The 22,066-nt window shown below is 43.4% G+C and overlaps 2 protein-coding genes across 2 annotated transcripts in view; both read right to left on the bottom strand.

The window, feature by feature from the left end:
* Nucleotides 1-4,283: 4,283 nt before the first annotated feature.
* Nucleotides 4,284-22,066, bottom strand: part of itpr3 (inositol 1,4,5-trisphosphate receptor, type 3) — a 126,312-nt gene continuing 108,529 nt past the window's right edge. Inside the window, exons 52-60 of the mRNA XM_078169682.1 lie at nucleotides 16,220-16,395; nucleotides 15,268-15,432; nucleotides 14,934-15,123; nucleotides 14,217-14,321; nucleotides 12,002-12,120; nucleotides 11,593-11,758; nucleotides 8,830-8,990; nucleotides 7,370-7,531; nucleotides 4,284-5,318 (exon numbers count right to left, since the gene is read on the bottom strand). Coding sequence (XP_078025808.1) covers nucleotides 5,202-5,318; nucleotides 7,370-7,531; nucleotides 8,830-8,990; nucleotides 11,593-11,758; nucleotides 12,002-12,120; nucleotides 14,217-14,321; nucleotides 14,934-15,123; nucleotides 15,268-15,432; nucleotides 16,220-16,395 — 1,361 coding nt within the window. The 3' untranslated portion in view covers nucleotides 4,284-5,201. The remainder of the gene's footprint in view (nucleotides 5,319-7,369; nucleotides 7,532-8,829; nucleotides 8,991-11,592; nucleotides 11,759-12,001; nucleotides 12,121-14,216; nucleotides 14,322-14,933; nucleotides 15,124-15,267; nucleotides 15,433-16,219; nucleotides 16,396-22,066) is intronic.
* Nucleotides 12,141-13,931, bottom strand: LOC144464101 (uncharacterized). Its single transcript, XM_078169683.1, has one exon. The coding sequence runs from the start codon at nucleotides 13,788-13,790 to the stop codon at nucleotides 12,150-12,152; it is 1,641 nt and encodes a 546-aa protein (XP_078025809.1). The 5' UTR covers nucleotides 13,791-13,931; the 3' UTR covers nucleotides 12,141-12,149.

Genomic DNA, 22,066 nt, shown 5'->3' with positions numbered 1-22,066 from the left:
GACATGGTATACTTTGACTTTTTTCATGATTTTGGACCACATGCTATACTATGACGTATTTTCATGATTTTGGACGACATGCTATACTATGACGTTTATTCATGATCTTGGTCAACATGCTACACTATTATGTTTATTAATTATTTTGGATGACATGCTATGCCATGACGTATTTTCATGATTTTGTTTGTCATGCTATACAATGACATATTTGCATGATTTTGAACGACATGCTATACTATGACGTTTATTCATGATCTTGGTCAACTTGCTATATTATGACATTTATTAATTATTTTGGATGACATGCTATACTATGACGTATTTTCATGATTTTGTTTGTCATACTATACAATGACATATTTGCATGATTTTGGACGACATGCTATACAATGACATATTTGCATGATTTTGGATGACAGGCTACACAATGACATATTTGCATGATTTTGGATGACAGGCTACACAATGACATATTTGTATAATTTTGAATGACATGCTATACTATGATGTTTTTTCATGATTTTGGACGACATTCTATAGTGTGACGTATTCGCATTATTTTGGACGACATGCTATACAATGACATACTTGCATGATTTTGGACGACATGCTATTCTATGACGTATTTGCATTATTTTGGACGAAATGCTATACTAAGATGTTCTTTCACGATCTTGGACGACATGCTATACTATGATGTTTTTTCATTATCTTGGTCGACATGCTACACTATGATGTTCTTTCATGATTTTGGACGACATGCTATACTATGACGTTTTTTCATGATTTTGGACGACATGCTATACAATGACGTTTTTTCATGATTTTGGACGACATGCTATACAATGATGTTTTTTCATCATTTTGGACGACATGCTATACAATGATGTTTTTTGATGATTTGTGACGACATGCTATACTATGACGTTTTTTCATGATTTTGGACTACATGCTATACAATGATGTTTTTTCATCATTTTGGACAACATGCTATACAATGATGTTTTTTCATCATTTTGGACGACATGCTATACAATGATGTTTTTTCATTATTTTGGACGACATGCTATACTATGATGTTTTTTCATGATTTTGGACGACATGGTATACTTTGACTTTTTTCATGATTTTGGACCACATGCTATACTATGACGTATTTTCATGATTTTGGACGACATGCTATACTATGACGTTTATTCATGATCTTGGTCAACATGCTACACTATTATGTTTATTATTTTGGATGACATGCTATGCCATGACGTATTTTCATGATTTTGTTTGTCATGCTATACAATGACATATTTGCATGATTTTGAACGACATGCTATACTATGACGTTTATTCATGATCTTGGTCAACTTGCTATATTATGACATTTATTAATTATTTTGGATGACATGCTATACTATGACGTATTTTCATGATTTTGTTTGTCATACTATACAATGACATATTTGCATGATTTTGGACGACATGCTATACAATGACATATTTGCATGATTTTGGATGACAGGCTACACAATGACATATTTGCATGATTTTGGATGACAGGCTACACAATGACATATTTGTATAATTTTGAATGACATGCTATACTATGACGTTTTTTCATGATTTTGGACGACATTCTATAGTGTGACGTATTCGCATTATTTTGGACGACATGCTATACAATGACATACTTGCATGATTTTGGACGACATGCTATACTACGATGTTTTTTCATGATTTTGGACGACATGCTATACTATGATGTTCTTTCATGATTTTGGACGACATGCTATACTGTGACGTATATGCATTATTTTGGACGACATGCTATACTATGATGTTCTTTCATGATTTTGGACGACATGCTACACTATGATGTTCTTTCATTATTTTGGACGACATGCCATACTATGATGTTTTTTCATGATTTTGGACGACATGCTATACAATAATGTTTATTCATGATCTTGGACAACATGCTATATTGTGACGTATATGAATTATTTTGGACGATATGCTATACTAAAATGTTCTTTTACGATCTTGGACGACATGCTATACTATGACCTTTTTTCATGATTTTGGACGACATGCTATACTATGACGTTTTTTCATGATTTTGGACGACATGCTATACTAAGATGTTCTTTCACGATCTTGGACGACATGCTATTCTATGACGTATTTGCATTATTTTGGACGAAATGCTATACTAAGATGTTCTTTCACGATCTTGGACGACATGCTATACTATGATGTTTTTTCATTATCTTGGTCGACATGCTACACTATGATGTTCTTTCATGATTTTGGACGACATGCTATACTATGACGTTTTTTCATGATTTTGGACGACATGCTATACGATGACGTTTTTTCATGATTTTGGACGATATGCTATACAATGATGTTTTTTCATCATTTTGGACGACATGCTATACAATGATGTTTTTTCATCATTTTGGACGACATGCTATACAATGATGTTTTTTGATGATTTGTGACGACATGCTATACTATGACGTTTTTTCATGATTTTGGACTACATGCTATACAATGATGTTTTTTCATCATTTTGGACAACATGCTATACAATGATGTTTTTTCATCATTTTGGACGACATGCTATACAATGATGTTTTTTCATTATTTTGGACGACATGCTATACTATGACGTATTTTCATGATTTTGGACGACATGCTATACTATGACGTTTATTCATGATCTTGGTCAACATGCTACACTATTATGTTTATTAATTATTTTGGATGACATGCTATGCCATGACGTATTTTCATGATTTTGTTTGTCATGCTATACAATGACATATTTGCATGATTTTGAACGACATGCTATACTATGACGTTTATTCATGATCTTGGTCAACTTGCTATATTATGACATTTATTAATTATTTTGGACGACATGCTATACTATGACGTTTATTCATGATCTTGGTCAACATGCTACACTATTATGTTTATTAATTATTTTGGATGACATGCTATGCCATGACGTATTTTCATGATTTTGTTTGTCATGCTATACAATGACATATTTGCATGATTTTGAACGACATGCTATACTATGACGTTTATTCATGATCTTGGTCAACTTGCTATATTATGACATTTATTAATTATTTTGGATGACATGCTATACTATGACGTATTTTCATGATTTTGTTTGTCATACTATACAATGACATATTTGCATGATTTTGGACGACATGCTATACAATGACATATTTGCATGATTTTGGATGACAGGCTACACAATGACATATTTGCATGATTTTGGATGACAGGCTACACAATGACATATTTGTATAATTTTGAATGACATGCTATACTATGATGTTTTTTCATTATTTTGGACGACATGCTATAGTGTGACGTATTCGCATTATTTTGGACGACATGCTATACAATGACATACTTGCATGATTTTGGACGACATGCTATACTACGATGTTTTTTCATGATTTTGGACGACATGCTATACTATGATGTTCTTTCATGATTTTGGACGACATGCTATACTGTGACGTATATGCATTATTTTGGACGACATGCTATACTATGATGTTCTTTCATGATTTTGGACGACATGCTACACTATGATGTTCTTTCATGATTTTGGACGACATGCTACACTATGATGTTCTTTCATGATTTTGGACGACATGATATACTATGATGTTCTTTCATGATTTTGGACGACATGCTATACTGTGACGTATATGCATTATTTTGGACGACATGCTATACTATGATGTTCTTTCATGATTTTGGACGACATGCTATACTGTGACGTATATGCATTATTTTGGACAACATGCTATACTATGATGTTTTTCATGGTTTTGGATGACATGCTACACTATGATGTTGTTTCATGATTTTGGACGACATGCTATGTTTTTTCATTATTTTGGACGACATGCTATAGTATGATGGTTTTTCACGATTTTGGACGACATGCTATACTATGATGTATTTTTATGATTTTTGACGACATGCTATATTGTAACTTTTTTCATTATTTTGGACGACATGCTATACTATGATGTTTTTTCAGATATTATACCTTTTTGACAATTGTTTGGTATAATACATATAATCAGTGTCTTTATTTAATTTTTATTGGTTATTATTCCATAAATTGATAACATTTGTTTGACATGTAGAAAATTGTCACATCACGGTGTAAAATAATCATTTAAATATAATTTCTGCATTTTTAATGTAAATGTAAGTGTATGTACAAACGTAATGCAGAAACGTCATGTTTCTCATTAAAATATTTTATTTATTTTGAAGATGTGATCTACATGACACTCTCCTGCTCCTGCTATTCGTCCCTCCTCCGTGTACCCGTCTGTTCTCATTCAAAAAAAAAAACAGTACATACTTTTCTTGCAGTTAATCTAAAAGCAGCTCAGTTGAAATCCAGTGTCTGTAATGAGCTAGTTACAGTGTCAAACAAACAAGAGCTGCTCTCTTCATAAATATATATCACTATTAAACCTTAATAATATTTATATCACTTAAAAACTAGTCTCCCCAGATTTAAAATAAAAAACACACAACTGGGTTCAACTCACTTTACATTCACACAGATATTACTGAAAAAGTTAATTCTGCCATCAGCAGATACATGCTGCACGTCAGTCTCTGTAAAATAACTAAAGTGAGTTGATGGTTATTCTTTAAGCGCACACACACACACACACACACACACACACACACACACACACACACACACACAAGCACATTCCAGCAGTTTCTATGACACAGAGCAACTTGTAGTCGTTCAACCAGGAAGTCTGTGATTCTCCTCAAGTTTTTTTTAGCCGTATGAGTTTTTCTTTGTGCAGAAAATCTGTTGCAGTGTTTGTTCTTAACCACAAACCAATATAAGTTAGTTAGATTGAGTATTTAGGTCAACAGGTGTGCTGTTCCTGAGACAGACGTGCTGATCCTGAGACAGACGTAGACTACAGATCTAACTCTGAATCAGCCAGACATTAAAAAGTCAAAGCAAACAAAGAAATGTACTTCTGATGAAATATGTATCAGTAGTTTGTTTCATAGCTTCATTCTAGTGTTTTTCTTGTCTCCTGTGAATCAGTCCATCAGTCCAGCTGGATGCTTTGAACATGTGGATCCTGTAGTCAACAGTCCGTCTGATCATTTGCAGTCTATGTTTTGTAGATCTGGTGGTTTCCTCCCGCGGCACTTGGAGGCAGCGCAGCGCTCGCCCCTGCCTGGACGTCAACAAATCCCATCCTCTGCCTCCTCTTCCTCTGCTCCGTCATCTACAGGAACACAGAAGGTACAGTGAGTATGTTTGAGTTTAACATCCCTCAGTGCAAGTGAGAAAAACAAAACTACGTTATAACTGACATATGAGTGTCCTAATACAGTATGTCATAACATGTAATCAGAGAAATGTCAAAGTATGTTCCAACATTTGATTAAAAACATCATGTTGCACTGTGACTTTTAAATGTTAAAACACACACTGGTTTTCTTGGGTGGGACTACTGGCCTTGACAGACAGACTCCTTCAGCCAATCAGTAGAGAAACAACAGTGAACGTTGGATTTTTATCAGTGAACAGAGGAGTGACTCATTCACACCATGAGGACAGAAGGAAGAGATTAATCACAGTCCTCAGCTCCTCTGCTGAATCTCTGTCCCGTCTTCTTCTGAACAGCAGCACAGGGCAGAAACCAGCTGAATGTGGGGCGGCGGGTGCAGGGCGAGCAGCGGGCAGGACGCTGCTGAGCGTTCTTTGTGACTGAGCCTTCATTGACAACAGTTTGTTACTGATGTCACACTCACAGTTTGGACCGACAGACAACAGAACCACCTGAGTGAGGTCGGTTCTGAAAGTCTCACAGTGACACAGACTGATACAGGAGCACTGTGGGGACTGATTGGTCAGTCTGCTCGGCTCTGAGAGCACAACGTGACAGCGTCATGTTTCCTGTGGTGACAGTGAGGCGAGACACGCAGCTGACACGTTAACGTGCTCGTGTATTATAAAGCTAAAATATGTTTCGCTGCCTCGTCCAGCGTTAGCAGAGAAACACATCTGTCAGATGGAGACAACTCAGTGAGGTCATACTGCTGTTGTTGTTGTTGTTGTTGTTGTTTACTTGTTGTTATTGACTCAGTGATGTCACTTATTGCTGTGTTTAATCTGTGTTTACACTTAGCGCTTGTTGCTTCAGGAGCCACTGTCATTGATCTGGAAGCTGTGGCCTGAATGTTACCTCATCAACTACAACTCAGTCCCTGATTGGCTGCTGACGCTGTCAGTATGGCTCCTCTCCTGTGGAATCATCTTCCTGTTACGGTCCGGGAGGCAGACACCGTCTCCACATGTAAGACTAGACTTAAGACTTTCCTCTTTGATAAAGCTTATAGTCAGGGCTGGGCTCTCATGTCCTATTACTGCATGTCACTAACTCGGCCATTCTGGATGTCACTAACTCGGCTTCTTCTCCGGAGCCTTTGTGCTCCACTGTCTCTCAGATTAACTCATATCACAGCGGTGCCTGGACAGCGTGACGTGTGTGGTTGTGCTGCTGCCGTGGTCCTGCCAGATGCCTCCTGCTGCTGCTGCCATCATTAGTCATTAGTCATACTTCTACTGTTATTATACACATATGACTATTGTCACACATGTATACTGCCAGATATTAATACATACTTTCAACATATTATACCACAGTAGCCAGAACTATAACTATAATATTATTACTTTCATTAATGTTGTTGTAAGCTACTGTCATTACCTGCATCTCTCTCTCTGTCTCTCTCTCTGTCTCTCTCTCTCTCTGTCTCTCTCTCTGTCTCTCTCTCTCTCTGTCTCTCTCTCTCTCTCTCTCTCTCTCTGTCTCATTGTCTCATACGGATTACTGTTAATTTATTATGCTGATCTGTTCTGTACGACATCTATTGCACGTCTGTCCGTCCTGGAAGAGGGATCCCTCCTCAGTGTCTCTTCCTGAGCTTTCTACCGTTTTTTCCCCATTAAAGGGTTTTTTGGGGAGTTTTTCCTGATCAGCTGTGAGGGTCATAAGGACAGAGGGATGTTGTATGCTGTAAAGCCCTGTGAGGCAAATTGTGATTTGTGATATTGGGCTTTATAAATAAAATTGATTGACTGACTGATTGATACGGTTCTGACCCCTGATTGGCCCGACTGGAAGTGTTTGTGGCAGCAGACTGAGTCCAGACTGATACAGTGAGAAACAGGATGTTGAGCTGTCGTCACCAGGACAGTCGCACCAGGGTAGTTTCCTTGTAGTTCAATGTGTGTGTGTGTATTTGTGTATGTGTGTGTGTGTGTTCCTACCTGCTCTTTGAGCTCTGTCAGCTGAGTGGTCAGCGTCATCACCACTTTCATCGTTGCGGCCAGTTTGTCCTGTAACATCCTCATCTCGTTCTGCTCGCCGTCGCCGTCCGTCACCACCAGAGACATGGCCTGCATCCGTGGAAACCAATCCAGGTTGTTGTTCTGAAACAGAAGTGACTGTTGATGAGGTGTCTGTTGTTTACATGTCTGTGTGTACAGAGGGGTATTCCAGGTAGGAGGTTCAACATACTCTGAGTCTAATCCTGAACTCTGACTTGACTTACCCTGAGCTGGGAAACTCTGATTATCCGGTTCCAGAACAGCTGATTTGAGTTAGTTCAGTCAACTCTGAGTAGGTACACCTTGAGTTAAGCACGTGCACAACCACAATAAAAAGCCATCATCAATGGAGCCCTGATACCTCGAGTCACCATGGCAACCGGAGAGAAAAAGTGATCAACTTATTTCACACCTGTGGACTTGGAGGTGCTCATGAATGCCTACAGTGAATATGAGCATATATTTCATAAACAAAGTAACAGCACTAAAGCTGCCAAGGAGAGAGAGGCAGCATGGGAAATTTAGCAAGCAGGATCTTATTTGACGGGATGTTGGTGGCTTAGTGGATAGAGCAGGCGTCCCATATATAGGTTGGTTTGGGCGCAGCGGCCTGGCTTCAACTCCGGCCTGTGGCACCTTGCTGCATGTCACTTCCTTTAAAAACTATCATACCCAAGATCTCCCCCCCCCCCCGCCACCCAGCAAAAATCTCACTCTGAACTGAGATCAAAACCTGAGAGCCCTGCCATTAATTTACATTTAACCACGCCTAATTAAAATCGTAGCTTACAGGTGAAAAAACTGGTTTTGAATAAAATCTGATTTTCATGTAGGTTCAATCTCACAGGGGAAAAACACACTTCAGCTTAAAATGAAATATAAAAACATCATTCAAACAGGTAAGGCACATTTGACTTGGCCATGACTGTACCTTCCTTTAATTTGATTCATATTTGATTTATTAGATTTATATAGATTTTATATAGATTTGATATGTGTGTCCGGTAAATGATTGAGTCTAATGAAAAACTGTACGGTTCAAACAGATATTCATTGGGGAAAGACAGCACATCTAGACGGGGTGTGAAGATCCTCTCCCAGCGTAAAGCATTGTGAATTAATTCTGCCTACATACGAACAACCCATGTGTGTCTGCCAGCTTGCTTCAGGCTCGGCAGTAGGGAGGATTTCTTGTAGGGTTTCTTGTAGAAAACCTGCCAGTGAGCAGGTTAGGTTCACAGAGTCAGTTGCCATGGTGATTGACTCAGAGTTTGACTTACCTCTCTGTCTGGAACTGAAAACCCAGAGTTTCCCTCATCTCAGGGTTAACACACTCAGAGTTTTCACTAAACCCGCTTTCTGGAACACCTCCCATGTGACATCTTGTGTGTGTGTTTTACTTTGATCATGTGAGCCACGTAGCTCTCTGGTCCCGTGTAGTCCGTCTTGTTCTTCTCTCGCACCAGGACGATGAAGTACAGGTAGTTCCAGATGTTGTGTTCCAGTTTGATGTGTTCTTCAAACGACACCGTCTTGTTGTCAAACTTGTCTCTCTCCAAACCTGCAACCACACACACAGCGCCACTGGTCACATGACCTACAGTCCTCACATGACCTACAGTCCTCACATGATCTACAGTCCTCACATGATCTACAGTCCTCACATGATCTACAGTCCTCACATGACCTACAGTCCTCACATGACCTACAATCCTCACATGATCTACAGTCCTCACATGACCTACAGTCCTCACGACCTACAGTCCTCACATGACCTACAGTCCTCACATGACCTACAGTCCTCACGACCTACAGTCCTCACATGATCTACAGTCCTCACATGACCTACAGTCCTCACATGATCTACAGTCCTCACGACCTACAGTCCTCACATGATCTACAGTCCTCACATGACCTACAGTCCTCACATGACCTACAATCCTCACATGATCTACAGTCCTCACATGATCTACAGTCCTCACATGCTCTACAGTCCTCACATGATCTACAGTCCTCACATGATCTACAGTCCTCACGACCTACAGTCCTCACATGATCTACAGTCCTCACATGATCTACAGTCCTCACGACCTACAGTCCTCACATGACCTACAGTCCTCACATGATCTACAGTCCTCACATGATCTACAGTCCTCACATGACCTACAATCCTCACATGATCTACAGTCCTCACATGACCTACAGTCCTCACATGACCTACAATCCTCACATGATCTACAGACCTCACATGATCTACAGTCCTCACATGACCTACAGTCCTCACATGATCAACAGTCCTCACATGACCTACAGTCCTCACATGATCTACAGTCCTCACATGATCTACAGTCCTCACATGACTTACAGTCCTCACATGATCTACAGTCCTCACATGACTTACAGTCCTCACATGATCAACAGTCCTCACATGATCTACAGTCCTCACATGACCTACAACCCTCACATGATCTACAGTCCTCACGACCTACAGTCCTCACATGATCTACAGTCCTCACATGACCTACAGTCCTCATGACCTACAGTCCTCACATGACCTACAGTCCTCACATGACCTACAGTCCTCACATGATCTACAGTCCTCACATGACCTACAGTCCTCACGACCTACAGTCCTCACATGATCTACAGTCCTCACATGATCTACAGTCCTCACATGACCTACAATCCTCACATGATCTACAGTCCTCACATGATCTACAGTCCTCACATGCTCTACAGTCCTCACATGATCTACAGTCCTCACATGCTCTACAGTCCTCACATGACCTACAGTCCTCACATGATCTACAGTCCTCACATGCTCTACAGTCCTCACATGATCTACAGTCCTCACATGATCTACAGTCCTCACATGACCTACAATCCTCACATGATCTACAGTCCTCACATGATCTACAGTCCTCACATGATCTACAGTCCTCACATGACCTACAGTCCTCACATGATCTACAGTCCTCACATGCTCTACAGTCCTCACATGACCTACAATCCTCACATGATCTACAGACCTCACATGATCTACAGTCCTCACATGACCTACAGTCCTCACATGATCAACAGTCCTCACATGATCTACAGTCCTCACATGACTTACAGTCCTCACATGATCTACAGTCCTCACATGATCTACAGTCCTCACATGACTTACAGTCCTCACATGATCAACAGTCCTCACATGATCTACAGTCCTCACATGACCTACAACCCTCACATGATCTACAGTCCTCACGACCTACAGTCCTCACATGACCTACAGTCCTCACATGACCTACAGTCCTCACATGATCTACAGTCCTCACATGACCTACAGTCCTCACATGACCTACAGTCCTCACATGACCTACAGTCCTCACATGATCTACAGTCCTCACATGACTTACAGTCCTCACATGATCAACAGTCCTCACATGATCTCCAGTCCTCACATGCTCTACAGTCCTCACATGACCTACAGTCCTCACATGATCTACAGTCCTCACATGACCTACAGTCCTCACATGCTCTACAGTCCTCACATGACCTACAGTCCTCACATGATCTACAGTCCTCACATGATCTACAGTCGTCACATGATCTACAGTCCTCACATGACTTACAGTCCTCACATGATCTACAGTCCTCACGACCTACAGTCCTCACATGATCTACAGTCCTCACATGCTCTACAGTCCTCACATGACCTACAGTCCTCACATGATCTACAGTCCTCACATGACCTACAGTCCTCACATGCTCTACAGTCCTCACATGACCTACAGTCCTCACATGATCTACAGTCCTCACATGACTTACAGTCCTCACATGATCTACAGTCCTCACATGCTCTACAGTCCTCACATGACCTACAGTCCTCACGACTTACAGTCCTCACATGACTTACAGTCCTCACATGATCTACAGTCCTCACATGATCTACAGTCCTCACATGACCTACAGTCCTCACATGACTTACAGTCCTCACATGATCTACAGTCCTCACATGCTCTACAGTCCTCATATGATCTACAGTCCTCACATGACCTACAGTCCTCACATGACTTACAGTCCTCACATGACCTACAGTCCTCACATGACTTACAGTCCTCACATGATCTACAGTCCTCACATGAGGACACATGGAGGTCACATGTTCTTATACTCACCACAGATGAAACACGTGGTCTTCAGGATCTCCTCTTTCTTCTGTTTCTCGCTCCTCAGGTCGGCGAATGTGTCGATGATGACGCCAAAGATCAGGTTGAGGACGATGATGATGACGATGAAGTAGAAGAGCAGGTCGTAGACCACCCGGGCAGGAAACAGCGGCTCCTACACACACAGATACAGGTTAACACGTTACGACGAGTTTTAACTCCACACTGTGAAATGAAGTCGACCCTCTGCAGGATTATGTCATCACATATTGATGACATCAGAGTGTCAGCAGTGTTTGAAGGTTGTAGTGATGAAGCTTCAGCTTTACTGTTAATGAGTGACCTCTGCCCTCAGGCTGCTCCTGTCCTGACTGATGTTAATGATGGGATGGAAACAGGAATATAAAGTGTTGTTTACGTTCTTGGATGGTTTGCGGAGAACGTCTCCGACTCCTCCTCCGTTCCTCAGTCCATGGTTCAACACGGTGACGATACACATCAGCAGAGTGTCACATGCTCGCTCCGAGCTCGCCTCCTCTGAAACACACACACACACACACACACCGTCACTGCTGTAGTAACAAGAGTTTTAAGGTTGTGAGTTCCAACACCTGTACCTCCTGTATCTCCTGTACCTCCTGTACCACCTGTACCTCCTGAACCACCTGTTCCTCCTGTACCTCCTGAACCACCTGCACCTCCTGTACCACCTGTACCTCCTGTACCTCCTGAACCACCTGCACCTCCTGTACCACCTGTAACTCCTGAACCACCTGTACCTCCTGAACCATCTGTTCATCCTGTACCACCTGTACCTCCTGTATCTCCTGAACCACCTGTACCTCCTGAACCACATGTACCTCCTGAACCACCTGTTCCTCCTGTACCACCTGTCCCTCCTGAACCACCTGTACCACCTGCACCTCCTGAACCACCTGTTCATCCTGTACCTCCTGTACCACCTGCACCTCCTGAACCACCTGTTCCTCCTGTACCTCCTGTACCTCCTGAACCACCTGCACCTCCTGTACCTCCTGTACCTCCTGTACCACCTGCACCTCCTGAACCACCTGTTCCTCCTGTACCTCCTGTACCTCCTGAACCACCTGCACCTCCTGTACCACCTGTACCTCCTGTACCTCCTGTACCTCCTGAACCACCTGTTCATCCTGTACCTCCTGTACCTCCTGTACCACCTGTTCCTCCTGTACCTCCTGTACCTCCTGAACCACCTGCACCTCCTGTACCACCTGTACCTCCTGTACCTCCTGTACCTCCTGAACCACCTGTTCATCCTGTACCTCCTGTACCACCTGCACCTCCTGAACCACCTGTTCCTCCTGTACCTCCTGTACCTCCTGAACCACCTGCACCTCCTGTACCACCTGTACCACCTGTACCTCCTGTACCTCCTGAACCACCTGTTCATCCTGTACCTCCTGTACCTCCTGAACCACTTGCACCTCCTGTACCACCTGTACCTCCTGAACCACCTGTACCACCTGTTCCTCCTGTACCACCTGTACCTCCTGAACCACTTGCACCTCCTGTACCACCTGTACCTCCTGAACCACCTGTACCACCTGTACCTCCTGTACCTCCTGAACCACCTGTACCACCTGTACCTCCTGTACCTCCTGAACCACCTGTACCACCTGTACCCCCACCTCCTGTACCACCTGTACCTCCTGTAGCACCCGTACCTCCTGTACCACCTGTTCCTCCTGTACCACCTGTCCCACCTGTACCTCCTGTACCTCCTGTTCCTCCTGTACCTCCTGTACCACCTGTAACACCTGCACCTCCCGTAACACCTGTACCTCCTGTAACACCTGTAACACCTGCACCTTCTGTAACATCTGTACCACCTGTAACACGTGCACCTCCAGTAACACCTGTACCTCCTGTAAAACCTGTACCACTTGTAACACCTGCACCACCTGTACCACCTGTACCTCCTGAACCACCTGTTCATCCTGAACCACCTGTACCACCTGTACCTCCTGTACCTCCTGAACCACCTGTACCCCCATCTCCTGTACTACCTGTACCACCTGTATCTCCTGTACCACCCGTACCTCCTGTACCACCTGTCCCACCTGTACCTCCTGTACCACCTGTTCCACCTGTTCCTCCTGTACCAGCTGTTCCTCCTGTACCACCTGTACCTCCTGTACCTCCTGTTCTTCCCGTACCTCCTGAACCATGTTTTCCTCCTTTGCCTCGTGTACCTCCTGAACCACCTGTTCCTCCTGTACCGCCTGTAACACCTGCACCTCCTGTAACACCTGTACCACCTGTAACACCTGCACCTCCTGTAACACCTGCACCTCCTGAACCACCTGTTCCTCCTGTACCACCTGTAACAGCTGCACCTCCTGTAACACCTGCACCTCCTGTAACACCTGTACCTCCACACCACAACAGTTCAGCAGAGGAAGATTCAGTGTGTCTGCAGTTTGCAAGTCAGCATGATTTACTTTCTGTTCTGACCCACAATCCTCTGCACAGCGGACAATACGTCACATTGACTGAGCCGCAGACAGATGATTGACAGCTGATTGACAGATGACTGACAGCTGACAACAGTCGAAATCGTAAATGGATTGTACTTGTGTCAGTCTATCTCTTACCTTCGTCATCTGGGACACTGAGGGCGTCCGTCTCATCGGTGCAGCTGACGCTGTCTGCTGAACATGACTTGAGGAAATCCTGAGACGCTTCAGTCTGCTGAGGAGCTGAACACACACACACACACACACACTGTTACACACACAACCAGTAAACCTGACCAGTATAAACACACCCTGCATGTTAGCACTCAGTTCTCAGCTCAGCTGGTTTATTTTGTTGGCTGTTTATCTTTACTCACAGCACCTGATATTCTAACCAGAAACATCTTCAGATAACCAGTGAGCAGAGGCTCAGACTGGTGGTGACAACATCACATCTGATGTGAGCTGTGTTTCTACTACCACCTGACGACCCGACACACAGAGTTCGTTTTTTATCTTTAAACTCTGAACACAGTGAATTATAATAATCATATAAACACTGAACGGTCTTCAGTCTGATGGATCTGATTAATAAAGAATCAGAATCAGAGGATGAATTATTGAGTTCTGGCTGAAACATGTTTTGTAAGGTCACACTGACCTTTGACCACTAAATTCTAATCAGGTCATCATTGAGTCCACGTGGACATATGTGCCAAATTTGAATAAATTCCCTCAAGGTGTTCTTGAGATATGGCACTTACAAGAATAGATGGCCGGATAGACGGACAGAAAACCTGAAACATAACACGCCCACCTGCGGCTAATGGTGGCGTGGAGGCATGATAAAGTCACCTGCTGCGATCTGCACCAGTGGGTCGACCTCCATGATGAAGTCCTCCTTGAGACACAAGAAGCCGACGATGGAGAAGAGGTAGACGAGGATGAGGGCGAGCAGCGCCGTCAGCAGGATGGAGCGACCGTTACGGGTGACGCTCTTAATCACGTTAAACAGAGTCTCCTCCCGGTAGATCAGGTCAAACAGCTGGACACAGAGAGGGACAGGGGACAGAGGGACACGGGACAGAGGGACAGAGAGACAGATAATCATTCAGAGAGTTAGTGTTGGTTGGAGCTGTGTAAGAATGAGCTCAGTGTTGTTGTTGTTGTTGTTGTTGTTGTTGTTTACCAGGATGCTGTAGAAGAGCTCGTGGACAAACAGTCCCAGTGTGGACGTCAGAACGTACGCCAGGTGGTACAGGAACTCCACGTCCATCACCATGGCCTTGTATCCCATAATAAAGGTCCCGTTGTTTCCGACGAAGCTGACCACGAACACCACCTTATTGATCAGCTGGAAACAGGAAACACAGTCATGTGACTGACAGACAATAGAAGAAGAAACCTGAGGACGTCTTACAGAGGACACACAGCCTACACACAGTCTGATTAACACACTTTAAGAAAAGGCACAAATACAGGGAACCTTCAGCAGAGTCCTGCAGCGGGTCAGGTACCGACAGGTGACCCTCAAACAGCTGTGTCACAGGTACCAATATGTATTTATATATAAACTGAGCTCCAGGTGGGCAGCAGGTGAAAACGACAACATACTTTTTATTTTTCAGAATAAAACGCAGCACAAAGATGTGCAGTAATATTCTGACAGTTGCTTTTATTTTGAAAGTCAGTGACACCAGTGTAACCTTTGACCCCGTGGTCACATTGGACGTGGAGGACTCCAGCCATGACACTTTGCAGCCCGAGGATGAGGTGGCAGCCTACATGGAGTTCAGATCCTTTGGAGGTTTGATGGTGGTGGAAGGAGCATGCTAACATGTTTCCTAACCTGGCAGTGATTGAATGTTTCCAACATCCAGTCAAAGAGACGTCCAATTCAAGAATGGAGAACCAGCTTCATGTGAGGGACTGGAGCCTGGGGGGGTTGATCGGGGGGGAGGGGCGCAGGACTTTAATTAACGGGTGACTTAGACATAATGACGGGTAACGGGTTGGGTCTGGTACTGACAGTCGATTCAATCTGACCCCTGATCAGCTGATCTCAGTCTGCAACACCATCACTCTACAACTCTGAGCACTCCTCACCTGCCCAGATGGATTATGGGTAATGTGTTACTTACGTTGAGTGACCCCAGCAGTATGAGCGTGTTGCCGATGCCCAGGTGATAGATGGATCTGAGGATCAGGGCGATGGTTAGAGGCTGGAGGCCGTAACGCTGAGAGAACAGGCCCAACACTGACAGACCGGTCAGGATCCAGAACAGCATCAGCAAAAGGGAGTCATCAATCGCTCCTACTGTGGGGGGAGGAGGAGAGGAGGAGACAAGGAGGAGAGGAGGAGAGGCGAAGGGGTTGAGAGAAACTTTAGTTTTCAGCTCAGTTAATGTTCCTGTACGGAGGCCTGTAGGTGTCACTGTTACATTTCATTAATTGTTCATTTCTAATAAATTTCAGGTTTAAATATTAAAAAATAAATAATATTTCCTGGTAAAATAAAATCATCAGATGAAAAACGCAGTGAGAAATAATGTTGACAATATTCCACAGCTGAAAACTGACATAAAGAAAATAAAACTTAATGTGACATTTGATTTCTCTCTCTCTCTCTCTCTCTCTCGTATTCTATTACTGCATCTTGCTAACTCGGCCATTCTGGATGTCACTAACTCGGCTTCTTCTCCGGAGCCTTTGTGCTCCACTGTCTCTCAGATTAACTCATATCACAGCGGTGCCTGGACAGCGTGACGTGTGTGGTTGTGCTGCTGCCGTGGTCCTGCCAGATGCCTCCTGCTGCTGCTGCCATCATTAGTCATTAGTCATACTTCTACTGTTATTATACACATATGACTATTGTCACACATGTATACTGCCAGATATTAATACATACTTTCAACATATTGTACCACAGTAGCCAGAACTATAACTATAATATTATTACTTTCATTAATGTTGTTGTAACCTACTGTCATTACCTGCATCTCTCTCTCTCTCTCTCTCTCTCTCTTTCTGTCTCATTGTGTCATACGGATTACTGTTAATTTATTATGTTGATCTGTTCTGTACGACATCTATTGCACGTCTGTCCGTCCTGGAAGAGGGATCCCTCCTCAGTTGCTCTTCCTGAGCTTTCTACTGTTTTTTTTCCCCGTTAAAGGGTTTTTTTGGGGAGTTTTTCCTGATCAGCTGTGAGGGTCTTAAGGACAGAGGGATGTCGTATGCTGTACAGCCCTGTGAGGCAAATTGTGATTTGTGATATTGGGCTTTATAAATAAAATTGATTGATTGATTGATTGATTGATTGATTTTCTTTTTTTAAACAGTTCAGTGGATGTTCAGCCTGAACCTGAAACTGGACCTTTATATTTCATTACCATCTCAGTTTGAGCTCATTTCTGATTAAAATTTAATTTTTATTTACAAACATCAGGATTCTTCTTCTTGTTCATTTGATTATTCAAATACTGAGTATTCTCAGTAGTACCCACAGTACTCTCAGTGGTACCGACAGTACTCTCAGTGGTACCGACAATACTCTCAGTGGTACCGACAGTACTCTCAGTGGTACCGACAATACTCTCAGTGGTACCGACAGTACTCTCAGTGGTACTTACAGTACTCTCAGTAGTACCGACAGTACTCTCAGTAGTACTAACAGTACACTAACGGTACTTTCAGTAGTAAAAACGGTACACTAACGGTACTTTCAGTAGTACTAACGGTACTCTCAGTAGTACTAACGGTACTTTCAGTAGTACTAACAGTACTGTCAGTAGTGCTAATGGTACTCTAGGGACTACTAACAGTGCTCTCAGTAGTAGTAGTAGAAGTAGTACGCTTCCTGCTTCTGAAGAGTGCAGACACTTTCCTGCTTGCTCCAGCCTGCTCCCTTCTTTACTCTGCTTTTTAATCGTTTTACTCCTTCTACAAATCCTGGAAAATCTCTATATCCATCATTTCATGAATTATTTTAAGTAAACCAAGACTTTGAAGAACATTTTTATATTTTTAACCGATCTGACGAGCCAGCAACATGTCCGGGGGAAGAAACCAAACAAATTCCTTCTGTGAACGCTGTCGGAGATATCAACAAGAAATGAATGAGCTACAAGCACGGATATTTGCTTTAGAATCTGAAAAAGGACTTCACAAGATGCTCCCAGTGACATCCGGTGGTAAGAAGCCCACAGTTACTTTCAGTAAAAAGGGTGAAAAACCTGCTACTTTCATCTTAAACGTGAGTGATACTGTGTCTTTTCCAAAACTCTGTAAAGACCAAAATGCCTCATCCTGGAGAGAACTTGGTGCTAAGCCAAAGCAGCACAAAGTGATGAGAGACAATGTTAATACCTACATAACATCACCCAAAATACAGCTTACAAACAGATTTTTGCCACTGTCAGAGACTGAATTTAATGTTTTTAACAAACAAAGAGAAAATGGATTATCTTCACGAAACTGGAGCCATAAAGTCGGCAAAAGACAGCAGGCAGACAGACAATCTGGCCCAAACGTCAAGGTCAGAGATACGCTGCTGATAGGAGAACCATGGAAGAATTCCAACATGCTGCTGTCCCAGTGCCACTGTCTCTGAGATGACAACACTCCTTCCAAAAGTTTTGTCTACACACCGAGGAGTCAAACAGCTGATCGTGCACGTGGGTGCAGTGGACATCAGAAAGGAACAGACTGAAGTCTTGAAAAGGGATTTCACTAAGTTCTTCAAGGAGCTTGATAAAGTGAAGGTCAAGGCATTCATTAGTGGACCTCTTCCAAACATAGACAGGAAGATAAACAAGTTCAGCCGGCTGCTTCAGCTGAACACATGGCTGTCCAAAGAGTGTGCGCACAGAGGTTTGCACTACATTGAGAACTTTTATCTGTTCTGGAAACGAGAGGACCTGTTCAAGGGAAAGGGCCCACACTTGTGCAGAGGTGGGAGGAGAGTGCTGACGGAACACCTCCTCCACGCTCTGAGTCATCAAAATGGGCCGGGACAGGGTCCTGAGTGACCAGTGAGAGAAAAGAGGAACGAGAGAAGCATCTCTGTCGCAGAAGCCAGAGATCAAGCCAGTGTTTCAGCACCAGCTGCACCACAACAGCCTCCACCGCCTCCAGCGAAGGATTCAGCTCCAGCACCACAACAGCCTCCACCGCCCCCAGTGAAGGATTCAGGCCCGCCATCGGTTCCACCTCCCCCCGGGCCCTCATCACAGGCCTTGGACTCATCTGTGACGGCCCCAGCAGAAGTTTCAGACCTGGCAGCACCCCTATCACCTCCTCTACCCACAGACCAGCCCTGGGCCCCCCCTGCCACATCTACCCCCTCTAGAGATTTGTCCCTCTCCTTTTCATCCCCACCTTCCCCCATGGGCCTTCCCAACCATCTTGAAAGCCTGATCAAATCAGGGATTAAGATGGTTCCCCTCACCCCTAATATAGCAAGGTCAAGACTTCTATCACCAACTATGCTGAACTCTTCCCCGTATAAAACTGTGCCCCTCAAGTCACACAGGAGCTTCAACTCTTCTGCTTCACAAACTAAAGCTCCCCCAGTTCCTCCCCCTCGGTTTTCATCTGGTCCATCACCCAAACTTTCCCCTGCTCGTCCTCCCCTGCCTGCCCCCAGAGCTGGTATCCCTAAGAGCTAGGATGCACAGGGCCTTTGCTGTCCCAGAACTTACAGCCATGATAAAGGTAATATCAAACTGGGGCCCTGTGAGACAATATTCTCCCCTAGTGCTATATCTACAGCCACACCACATAGACCAGATTACAGAAGGACAGTTAGACTGTCCAATCAGAGAAATTTAATCCATATCCCTTGTAAGAAGATAATGTCCAGTCCTACTGAAACTAATCTGAAACTTGCTGTGCTTAATGTCAGATCCTTGTCTAACAAATCATTTTTAATTAATAATTTGATCTCTTTGTATAATCTTGATTTTATGTTTTTAACTCAAACATGGCTTGACAAAAACACAGGTAATGCTGTTCTAACGGAATCAGCTCCACCCAACTACAAATTTGAATCTGAAACACGAGAAAACAAAAAGGGTGGAGGTGTCTGTGCAATATTTAGAGATCATATGGTTATGCACAGGTTGTCATTTGGGGTGTTTTCATCATTTGAGTATGTATCCTTTAAAATGGAGCTAAAACAATCTCCGTCCATACTGTATGTAGTTATATACAAGCCTCCCCAGCACTGTCAAAGTTTTATTGATGATTTTACCAGGATGCTTTCAATTGTATGCACAGACTTTGATGGTTTGGTCGTTACAGGTGATTTTAATGTACATGTGGATAATGTCTGTGACAGAAATGCTAAAGAGCTCACCGCTGTCCTTGAAACCTTTGGCCTGACTCAGCATGTGTGTGAGCCCACCCACAGCAGAGCGCAGCACACTCTGGACCTGCTCATTACAAAGGGGGTTAATATTTCAAACGTCAATGTGGTTGATGTTGCTCTGTCTGATCATTTCTGTGACTTCTTTGACCTGTCTGTTTCTCCCAAACCACCGGCTGGTCCTGCAGTTGTTCGGAGGAGACATATAAATAACAGCACAGGTGCTCTGTTCATGGAAATGATAAACTTTGAAAATGCCTCATGTTCTAATGTTGATGATTTGTTGAACTCTGTTACTTCGAGTGTTTTGAATGTTCTGGACACCATTGCCCCTGTGAAGGTTAAAATGGTTAAAAATAAGCAGAAGGCGCCATGGAGGAATGACGACTCGGTCAGGGCACAGAAAAGGGAGTACCGGAGGGCCGAGCGGAAATGGCGCAAGTCAAAGCTTCATGTTCATTATGAAATTTCTAAAGAAAAGTTGTACGTGTTCAACCGGATCTTACGTAGAACAAGGGAGAGGTACTTTTCTGAAATTATTGGAAACTGCAGTAACAACTCGCATGTCTTATTTGCAACAGTGAACAGATTAACAAACCCTCCAGCTCAACTGCCGTTGGAACTGATCTCCACATCTAAGTGTAATGAGTTTGCAGTATTCTTCAGCGACAAGGTTCAGACCATTAAAAATGCCATCAATTCCACAACACCAATAACAACCCTGCAGCCACCTAGACACTTAGAGCTGACTCATTTTGCACCTGTAACTGACAAAACTGTCCAAGAGATCATCACCAGTCTGAGTTCATCTACATGCTGCCTCGATGTGTTACCCACTAGATTTCTAAAGTCTGTGCTGAGCAGTTTGTTACCACCACTCGCTCACATAGTTAACATGTCACTACAATCTGGAACATTCCCAAAGGCCTTGAAAACTGCAGTCATAAAGCCTCTCCTAAAGAAGAGCAGTCTTGATGCCACAGTACTGAACAACTACCGGCCCATTTCAAATCTGCCATTTTTAGGCAAAGTCCTTGAGAAAGTTGTTTACCAACAGCTTACTGACTTTCTCCTAATGAACAACTCCTTTGATGTTTTCCAGTCAGGTTTTAGACCCCATCACAGCACTGAGACCGCTCTTATTAAGGTGACAAATGACATCCGCCTGAACACTGACACAGGCAAAATCTCAGTTTTAGTCCTGCTAGATCTGAGTGCTGCTTTTGACACTGTCGATCATGAGATCCTTTCACAGAGACTAGAGGACTGGGTGGGCATCTCTGGCACTGCCCTAAATTGGCTGAAGTCCTATCTAGAAGACAGGAAGTACTTTGTTGAAATTGCTAACTGTGTCTCAGACCACATGGCCTTGACCTGTGGGGTGCCCCAAGGGTCAATCCTGGGACCCCTTCTGTTCAATCTCTACATGCTGCCTTTAGGCCAGTTAATACAAAGTAATAATGTGTCCTACCTCAACTATGCAGACGACACTCAGATCTATGTCTCACTGACAGCAGGTGAATATGGACCAGTGGATTCACTCTGTCACTGCATCCAACAGGTCAGTGTGTGGATGCAAAACAACTTTCTCCAGCTAAATTCAGACAAGACTGAAGTCATC

Source organism: Epinephelus lanceolatus, chromosome 8, assembly GCF_041903045.1.
Source record: "Epinephelus lanceolatus isolate andai-2023 chromosome 8, ASM4190304v1, whole genome shotgun sequence".
Lineage (NCBI taxonomy): Eukaryota > Metazoa > Chordata > Actinopteri > Perciformes > Serranidae > Epinephelus > Epinephelus lanceolatus.
This window is presented reverse-complemented; position numbering and strand designations above follow the sequence as displayed.